Below are 10123 nucleotides of genomic sequence, written 5' to 3' on the forward strand. Positions count from 1 at the left end.
TTTTTATTCCGGTTCCGGTTCCGGTTTAACCGGATATCCGTGAAATTCGGATATCCTCTTAATTCGGATCGGAAAACGGATTATCTGGATCCTTTTTTTTCCTCAAAGAACATATATTATTTTCTCACGTTAAAGTTTAACTTCACTCTGCAGCTTGCACAAGTATAAAAAGAAAAACAAGCAAGACAAGTACAAATCAGATCCAACAGAAAAACAAACAGCCATTCCACTTCTCGAGTGATTAATAAGTATGTCAATTTTATTTGATAACATTTAAATTTCAATGTACCACTAACAAAGTCAAAATACTATGTAAAGATACACCAAACAGCTTCAAAAATGAAGTTATGTAACTCTAATGTAGGAAACCTAATGTAAGTATGTAACTCTGTTACTAACAGAATATTTGCAAACTTAAATAATTATTAATTACTATCTATAAAAATATTTTTTTAATTAAATATAATAGAACCGGATCGGATCCGGATATCCGCTTTCTTATATATATGTGATCCGGATCCGAATCCGAATTTATAGGAAAAAACCGAATCGGATATCCGGTCCGGTTTATTCGGATCAGATATCCGAATTTCCGGATATTTTAAATCGGATACCGGATCGGAAAATCGGATAATCCGGATTTCGGATTTTCATGCTCACCCCTACATGTAGCCGGGCTATCCTCACGTTTAGCAGGTGGAATGTGGAAATAGGGAATCAAGAAACAAGATGCAAGAAAACGGAAATCAAACTCCAAGACGCGATCATAAATCTAATAAAAACAAAATAATTAGTTTCAAAAAAATTAAATAATACTTTATTTATAAAGCAGTGTTAAGAAAACTTAATAAAATTATAATCATTAATAAATATTCCCTCCCTCCCCTATGTAAAAAGAAAATAAAATTGTCCCAAAAAACATGTTTCATTTCACCTTTCAAAATAATTTTTTGAATGTTTTCCCAAAAACTATCTTTTGAATACAAGTTTTCACGTTTGACTACCACACATTTACATATAAATCAATTTAATTTAGTGCATTTATTAGGAATACTCAACTAATTTTTCTTAATGTGCATAATTTTTTCAAAAGCAACATGTAAAATGCGACGGAGAGATCGACATAATCTATTTAAAATTATAGGATATATAACAGGAATTTTTTTTAATTTATTAAACTATTATATTCGAACATTAATTTTAGAACAAGTTAAATTTAATATGGAGATGATAAAAACATGATAAGGGAGTATAATTTATGACAGATACGGAGAGCTGTTTTAAAATGAAAAATATATCAGAGTCAACATTACGACATATTTAATTTGACGTGCATACTTTTTGGCTATAAAAGTCATAATGTAACTTTATTTTAATTTTATGTAAGCATCCTTTTCATTCATGCATGCAGGGCAAGTTCTACGCGTTTATGTAAACGCGAATAATTTGACCCATTTTTTGGAGTGGATCCTACCGGGCCCGGAGATGTAGATGGAACTTGCATTTGATTTATCTGGAGAGGAAGAAAGTAATATCACACATGTCACTCTCTAATATTTGTGTCAAAAGTCAAAACGTTAAATAATTAAAAAAATAAAGAGAGTAATTATTATAAAAAAAAAGCATTAATTAAGTCGGTTCTGTACTACGAACCTCTGAACACCCTACTTGAGAGTTGAGATGGCTGAAAATGTGAGAGTAATCAATGCCCATGCTTGCTTGTTTGCTTCCTCCCGTCCAAGATGAGCGCCCAACCACATCACCGGTTTCCGTAAAAACCCAATTCTGTAAAATGGGTTGTCACAAAACAAAGTTATGGCATAATCACAGGATTTAATCAAATAAGTATATCATTAAAATAGTTCGGTGGGTGTTTCGATAATTAGAAGGCATATTTTTCTCTTTTTTATTTGTCAAAATACACATCCTGGAATTGAAAACTAATTATACAGTTATACTGTATACATTTAACATGCTCTAATAATTAAATATCTAGAATTTGTAATTTCATAAGCAATCATTGCATAATTAAATGTAGCAAATAGATGGCTCAGTGCTCGGATAAATTTATACAGTATGTCAACTAGTATCTGAACCATAAACAAGAATTCAATATATTAACGAGACTTATGCTTCAGTTATATTAGAAATGTAGTATAAGGGAGAAGGTATAGTTGATACTAGGACAGCAGTGGAGCCAGCCAGCCACATTTATGCCAGTCAATATCATACGGTCTAGATAAGCAGGGGAAAAAAAACTCATGATTTATTGTACCAAACGCGTCGAGAGTTTGCCAGCTAGCTGCAAGCATTCATCAACCCAGTAGTCCATTTCAATTTTGCTTCTGTGGTTTTAATTTTAGACAGCAAATCTGTTTATTAAGATTCAGGAGTAGCCATGTCTGAGCTCTTTGATTCAGACTTCAACCTTCATTAAAGATTGTAACAAGTGCCGACCTTTTGATTCTAAAATACATTTTTGCTATCGCTATATTCGAATTATTCAATCCATTCCAAAATAATAGTCGTTTTGATTTTTCGAATTATCCCATCCATTCCACAATAATAGCCGTCTTGACTTTCTTTTTTTTTTTGCATGTACTTTGAGTAGTGTGTGATTAAAATTTATGGGGTCTCATAGAAAAATATAGCAGCAACTATAATCAGTAAAATATTCTGCCAACAGGCACCAACGACTTTTTTTTGGATTGTAAAAGTAAAATTGATCAAGTTTTGGCAAATTTTATTGATGGATGTTGATTAAATTTGAAAGAGATATGTGTAGAGAAGCTGGTTCCAAACATCAGGGAGTCCAGGCAGACACCAGTGGCTGCAGTCAGGAAACTTGGAGCCTCCAAATCCATAAGCTGATGGGTGTGCATCTATTCTGAGTTCTGATAAGCCTGTTATGTCCAGCAAATACACTTCCTTGGCTCCACTCAACACTTTTTCTAGCACTGCTTCTGCTGGATGGTTGGTTCCTTTTGGGCTTGGCCCAGGTAATGGTGCCTCTGCGCCCACACATGTTTTGGGTGGACTGTTCCATCATTTTATAGACCATTCGTCAGTATGTAATATTTATCCATTTTGTAAACACAGTCTTGTTTTTTTTAAATAATTATTGGTAGAAAACAGAGTTACCTTGCATGATCAGGAGAAACACCTTGAAAGATTAGTCTGTTTTTTGCAGGATCAGCTCTGGAATTCGCCCATTTGGCCCAGGTGTTGATTGCTTTCTCGTACGCGACTAGACGGTTCATGTCTTTGTATGTTGCATTTCCTTCTCGAATAAAATCCCAACTGCCAAAACGAAATTAAGAACTCGAAAATTTTTGGATAAATTTGGATACATCGTATTTAGCTTGAGGCATAAATAGGATGGCCTTACAGCTGGTCACTTCCGGTATGAGTCCACCAATGCCACGAGTCGAAAATCAAGAAGTCCATTCCCTCCCACAGTCCACGACTATATTCTACGGACTCTATGTACATAACTCGCCCAATTATCTCGCTTCTGATGTCAACAAGATAGGCATTCCGAGAGAACAAGAAGGAAACCTTGTAATCCTGCAAGTATTGAACGCATTACGATTCAAGAGCTAGCGAGATTAACACAAAAGCAGTTGTATAGAGAGTGAAGAGGGATGATGGTCTCACCGGAAATGTAAAATTCGAAAGACCACCGATCTTATTGGAAATATACGGGGCTTGGGGCAGTGATGTGTGGATCATGCAAGTGAGAGACTGCCACTGGTTCAGACTCAATGAGTCTCCTACAAACATGAGTTGTTTTCCTCTGAATCTCTGTAGAAAATCATGTGCATCAAACCTACAGAGTGAAAGATAGAGAACAAAATCAACATTAGATACGTAAATCGAGCATGTAAAATGTCATGCATGATGCAACCAATTATATGATGATGCAACAGCATTTAAAATAGAGTGCAACTTTATGATTATAAATTGTAATAATCTGTAATAAATAAAAAAGGGACAAAATACAGCTAACATGGAGTATATGCATACAAAAAAATTGAAAAGCATAAAAACAAAAGCGGTTAGAAAAATGATGAACCTTGGTAAATTGCAACCGGTGGGCTGCCATCTGTAATGGAGATAGTTTTTATCAGGACGGCCATTTTTCTGGCAATCGAATTCTCTGCTCTCCAGGAAAGGGCAGTCAGCGGGATTGTAAAGTGGATACGAAGGATCATATATCCAGTTTCCTTCGTATATGTTACATGTTCCTGCACCACCGCCGCCTTCTATTTCTTTTGCAGCTAATATTGTTAGTACCACAATAGCCGAAATACTAAAGCTGGCCATGAGAGAGAGAGAGAGGGGGGGGGGGGGGAGGGGAGAGAGAGAGAGAGGGAGGGAGAGAGAGATAGAGATTGAGAGGGGGGAGAGAGAGAGTGGGGAGAGGGAGAGAGATAGAGAGGGGGGAGAGAGAGAGGGAGAGAGGGAGGGAGAGAGAGAGATGTGAGGAAATCTGAGTTGAGTACAAGTATCTGGTTGTCTATAATTATAGTGGCTGCATGAGGAATGAGTTGAGTACAAGTATCTGTTTGTTTGTATATAATTATACTGGCTGCATGTGTCCAGTCCCTCCTCGTCAATATAGAGGAATATAATCAGATGCAGTGAATTCGATCAGGTGTATATTAGATATTCCTGCCAGGTGGTAGTTTTTGCATATTCTCATTTAATTTTATTTATTCTGCTTTGGAATATTTGAGAAGCGATCTGATATCTTCTAAACTATGCTTTTAATGTAAAAGAAAATCAGGCATAGATATTCCTCTTTTTGGGTATATTATGTTTAAGATATCTGGTATAATTAATATTTTGATTTTTCAGGTAAATTATATGTTGGTAGAATTTATTTTTACCTGAAATATTACATGATTATCACGTGCATCCACTAGTATATTACAGGAAGCTTTTTCATTTTTTCCTATTTAAAATTAATGACTGATAAATTGAAAGCGATAATTTTTAAGTTTGTATGGCTGTGAAACAACGGTTTGCCTTCAATTCTGGCTCCTCATTCATGTAAATGTGCATAGAAAGTGCATTAATCTACTTGTTGTAACCCCTTCTTTACAATGAATGTACTTACAAATATTGCAAAATATTGTCAATGTCATAAACAACTTTGGATTAAGAAAAACAATACAGCAAACTATGTGCAATTATGCTGCCAATCACAGAGAAGTGATTCTTATTTGTTGTGAAAGAATAATTACTATATTTCTTGGTAAATTTGTATTGATGTATGTCGATTCCTAGGGAAGCAGAGCTGTGTAGAGAAGTTGGTTCCAGGTATCAGGCAGTCCGGGCAAACACCAGTGGCTACAGTCTGGTATTCTGGAGCCACCAATTCCGTAAGCTGACGGGTGGCCATCTATTCTCAGTTGTGACAAGCCTGTTATGTCCAGCAAATACACCTCTTTCCTCATTCCACTCAACACTCTTTGGAGCACTATTTCTGCCGGATTCACAGTTCCTTGGGGGCTTAGCTCATGTAACGGTACCTTTGCACCCATACAATTACTTCCTTTCGGTCCACTGTTTTATCATTCAAACTCTATATCATCATTTTCATCCATTTTGTTGTATAGTATTTGATTAGTACATATAAGAGAGTTACCTGGCATGATCAGGAGAAACACCTTGAAAAATGACTTTAGTTTTTCTAGCATCGACTCTGGTGTTCACCCATCTGGCCCATGTGTATAATGCTTTCTGATATGCTACTAGGCGATTCATGTCTAGGTATGTGGCATTTCCTTGACGAACAACATCCCAACTGCAAAAAAAGAAAAGAAAAGAAAACTAACATCAAAACTTGGAAAATATTCCGCATCATTTTCAGAAAGAGAATCCTTATGTTCCTTGAATAATAGGTGGTCTTACGGTTGTTGCCTTCCAGTGTGAAGCCACCAGTGCCACGAGTTAAAGATCAACACGTCCACCCCCTCCCACAGTTTACGACTACCTTCTACCGAGTCCAAGTCAAGAACCCTTCCAATATTCTCGCTTTTAATGTCCACAAGAAATGCATTCCGGGAGAAGAGCAACGATACTTTGTAGTCCTGCCAATTGTGAAATGAACCAAAAGTGAGCTTATTATTAAGCTAGCATTAGCATTTTATGGTTTAACATTTTCTGTTAAACATGGTAATTCATATTATTAATAGAAAGTGAGGATTATTGTATAACCGGAAATGTGAAATTCGAAAGACCCCCAATCTTCCTGTTAACATATGAGGCTTGCGGCACTGATGTATGAATCATGCAAGTCAGAGATTGCCACTGGTTCAGACTCAACGAGTCTCCTACAAACATGATCTGTTGTCCTCTGAATCTCATTAGAAACTCTCTACCGTTGAACCTGAAGAAAACAAAACTAATAAATTTTACTCCGTACGAATAGTGACAAAGTCTCAAATAACATATTTTCACTCGTTAGAGGAACACAAACCAAGTAAAATCTGTAAAATGAGGTGCAACGAGACAAACTCAATGAATGGGGGAATAGCTTTCTGGTCCTGTTAATTTGGTACTATACACCGTGCAAATTTCCCTTGGCATGTCAGAATCTTTGACATAGAAACAAGGTAATTTATAGCGTCGGTCCACAACAGGTCAGGATTTTATGAAAAATTCAAAACGTGATTCGAGAAGGAGACGCCACTCCTACACAATTGTTTCTTGCGAAAGACAGAGACACTGTGAAAATGTGCTATCAGAAGAAAACAACTTGCTCAAACTGTGAAATGCTTGTTGCGCATTGTCAATCTGTTGGGTCTTTTTATTATGTGCCCAACAACAACTTTTTACTTAAGACGAAAGATTTTGATTCATTGAGATTTTTGTGCATGCACGGGATCATAAATAGAAATTCACCATCTAACTAAAAAGTGGTTGATAATGAAAAAATTTAAATATATTTATGGGAGAATATTATACCCCTGTCATCTTTGAGCATCTATTGTCATTAAGGATGTTGTACACCACATAAACGTTTTGACACCGAGATGCAGTGGGAAATATGAAAGAAACGTTGCCAACTAAGATAAGAGCCTAGTGCTGCGAAAATTACATGTGGGGCGTCGAAAACTTTACATCACCAAGGCAGTGACATTCAAGATTAGCACAGCCACCATCTAACATTATTAATCATATTTGCAAGTGCAAATAAACGACAAGTGTTTGTATTCATCGGTTCTTATCTCTAATAATCATAGGCGTTGAAGGATCAAGTTTCTTATCTCTAAATTAAATAGTTTTTTTTTTTTGAAAAACATTAAAATAGTTCTTGTTCAGCCAACTTACATTATCTACACACTCACGGAACTATAATACTACATGAACGCAACCTTATCCCCGTCCCAATCATGATCATGAATTTAATTATGAAATTCGTCTAACTGAATAACACTTGATAAATAGTTTTAATTTTAAAATTTGATGATTTTATGATTACCGGGAAGTTTGATATTCTGAGTATATATGCAACAGTAAGATTACATGTTCTATTTATACAGATCTGTGACAAGAATGTAAATAATAATTAAAATAAATTACAACTCAACCAGCAGTGTCAGTGCTTCAACCAGTTGTCTCCAGCAAGCATCTTAAGATGGCAAACAATAGATCTAGCCTGACCAATAATGCTGAATACTTGGCAATAGTTAGCATCTCTCAACCAATTCCGACACCAGTATAGTGTTTTTTTTGTAAATAACATTCATTTTAGTCGTTAAATATGTATTTTCTCTGTTTCCACTTTTTGGCACACAATTCTAAAATCACTGAGGGCATATTTAAAATTATTATTTTTCCGAATAAAATTTTTAAATTTATGTTTAAATTCAAAAAAATATTATGTCTAACTATAGAGTCAATGTACTTAAATAAATGTGTCACGAAAAAATTAAACATCAAATATTTGAAAAATATATTAATTAACCGGGATCAACAGTACTTGGAGTAAAACTTATGTAATCGTGTATGATGATTGATTTATCATTCATGGTACGAAGCAGCTTAGAACTAGTATTACGTAGTGCCTTATTAAGGTTGCTGTCAACCTAGTTGATGTTCGCCTTTAGAAAAACGTAGGACCGGTCTTCGCAATAACAAAGCACAAAGTAATTACGAGTATTAGTGTACGTCAATCACAAACCTATTAAATACACCGACGACGCCTGTTCTTTCTCAGAATGGCACTCTGTATGATGTACGACCCCCAAACTAATATACTCATGCTATTCAACAACTTAAATTATAGTTCATCCTAAAACCGACCACGAAAAATATGAAGAGACGGAGGGAGTACCTGGGTAAGTTACAGGCAGTGGGCTGCCATCTGAAGTGGAGATAGTATCTATCAGGACGACCGTTTCTCTGACAATCGAACTCTCTGCTCTCCAAGAACGGACACTTTGCAGGATCATAGAGTGGATACGAAGGATCATACACCCATTTCCCTTTATAGATATCGCACGTACTTCTTGGAACCACAGCTTGTGCTTGTGCTTGTGTTGCTACCACGAATGATATTAGTATTGCTATGCCAGCAATACTAAAGCCACCCATGAGAGGAGAAAGAGAGGGAGAGATGCGTGAATGATAATATTCGAGGACAAGTTATCTGTTTCTATTTATACTCACGCTTGTGCAATTATAGTAGTATCATGTATAACTAGTGAAAAAAGCCGCGCTTCGCGGCGGTGTTATAAATTTTGATATGAATAACATAAAAATTATTTTGAGTCAATCTTCCTGTTAAACATATCTTTAATAAAAAAAATTATAATTAGTATAAAAATTTGTATAAGTGGCCATCATGTCAAACACAATACTGATAATAAAATTAGCTCGAACTTCCCTCCCGTCAAAGACAATATTAATCAATAATTATTATTTTTAAGATAAAATTAAATATTATAATTTAGATCAAAATTAGTTTGAGTCGCTTTCTTGTCAAACACAATACTAATAACAAAACATTATAATTTAGATATTAGTTTGAGTCGCTTTACTGTCAAACACAATACTAATAAAATTATTCTAATTATGATAAAATTAAAGATTATAACTGGATAAAAATTAATTTGAACCGCGGTACCGTTTTAACAAAAAGAATATATTATAACATGGACAAAAAATTATTTTAGCCACTTACCCGTCAAACATAATACTAATAGAAAATTTATTATTATTTAGATAAAAATTAGTTTAGGCCGCCTCCCGTGCCCGTCAAACACAATACTAATCAAGAACCATTTACATTATTATAAGATCAATATATGATTCCTATTTTATATATCCTATTTTATTTTGTAATTATTTTGCCGTTTTAACCAAAAAAAATTATAACATAGATAAAAATTATATTAGTCACTGTCCCGTCAAACATAATACTAATATTATATTAGTGAAAAAAGCCGCGCTTCGCGGTGGCGTCATGATTTTTTTTTTTTAAATTCTGATATGAACTAATGTTATAACAGCTTAAAAATTCTTTAATGTTATAATAGCTTAAAAATTCTTTTGAGTCATTTCCCGTAAAACATATCACTGATAAAAAAATATTATAATTAGTATAAAAATTTGCTTAAGTGGCCCTCATTTAATATTCAATCAGACTATCAAGAATCTTTGGATGTATGATATATTAAGGTGTATTGTCGTAAAAATTTGTTTGCTTCATAAAAGCCGTTTGATATAAAGTGTGATTACTTGGCGGCGGCGGCGTGTAATATCTATTCATAAATTATGAAATAAAATAATATATGAAACTTGTAATATTAAAAATTATAATTGGATAAAAATTATTTTGAACCGTGGTCCTGTTTTAACAAAAAAATATATTATAACATAGATAAAAAAAATTATTTTAGCCACTTTCCCGTCAAACAAAATACTAATAAAAAAATTATTATTATTTAGATAAAAATTAGTTTGGGCCGCCTCCCCTACCCGTCAAACACAATACTAACAGAAAATTATTATTATTTAGATAAAAATTAGCTTGGGCCGCCTCCCGTGCCCGTCAAACATAATACTAATCAAGAATCATAAAATCAATATATGATTCCAATTTTATATA

General features: G+C 34.4%; 2 protein-coding genes across 2 annotated transcripts; both read right to left on the bottom strand.

The window, feature by feature from the left end:
* Positions 1-2633: 2633 nt before the first annotated feature.
* Positions 2634-4477, bottom strand: LOC108217668 (protein trichome birefringence-like 43). Its single transcript, XM_017390539.2, has 5 exons — positions 4076-4477; positions 3658-3829; positions 3389-3567; positions 3142-3300; positions 2634-3037 (listed from the first exon to the last, which is right to left on the bottom strand). The coding sequence occupies exons 1-5, from the start codon at positions 4324-4326 to the stop codon at positions 2761-2763; spliced, it is 1038 nt and encodes a 345-aa protein (XP_017246028.1). The 5' UTR covers positions 4327-4477; the 3' UTR covers positions 2634-2760.
* Positions 4478-5083: 606 nt separating this feature from the next.
* Positions 5084-8675, bottom strand: LOC108217667 (protein trichome birefringence-like 43). Its single transcript, XM_017390538.2, has 5 exons — positions 8348-8675; positions 6226-6397; positions 5920-6098; positions 5654-5812; positions 5084-5571 (listed from the first exon to the last, which is right to left on the bottom strand). The coding sequence occupies exons 1-5, from the start codon at positions 8605-8607 to the stop codon at positions 5289-5291; spliced, it is 1053 nt and encodes a 350-aa protein (XP_017246027.1). The 5' UTR covers positions 8608-8675; the 3' UTR covers positions 5084-5288.
* Positions 8676-10123: the final 1448 nt, after the last annotated feature.

Source organism: Daucus carota, chromosome 4 (genome assembly GCF_001625215.2).
Source record: "Daucus carota subsp. sativus chromosome 4, DH1 v3.0, whole genome shotgun sequence".
NCBI classification, from domain to species: Eukaryota; Viridiplantae; Streptophyta; class Magnoliopsida; order Apiales; family Apiaceae; genus Daucus; species Daucus carota.

Coding starts and splice junctions, on each gene's coding strand:
- LOC108217668 (XM_017390539.2), bottom strand. CDS start 4,326: ATGGCCAGCTTTAGTATTTCGGCTATTGTGGTACTAACAATATTAGCT. Junction 3,830..4,075: donor ACCGGTTGCAATTTACCAAG/GTTCATCATTTT, acceptor TTCACTCTGTAG/GTTTGATGCACATGATTTTC. Junction 3,301..3,388: donor CATACCGGAAGTGACCAGCT/GTAAGGCCATCC, acceptor TCGTTTTGGCAG/TTGGGATTTTATTCGAGAAG.
- LOC108217667 (XM_017390538.2), bottom strand. CDS start 8,607: ATGGGTGGCTTTAGTATTGCTGGCATAGCAATACTAATATCATTCGTG. Junction 6,398..8,347: donor ACTGCCTGTAACTTACCCAG/GTACTCCCTCCG, acceptor TGTTTTCTTCAG/GTTCAACGGTAGAGAGTTTC. Junction 5,572..5,653: donor GTTTCTCCTGATCATGCCAG/GTAACTCTCTTA, acceptor ATGATAAAACAG/TGGACCGAAAGGAAGTAATT.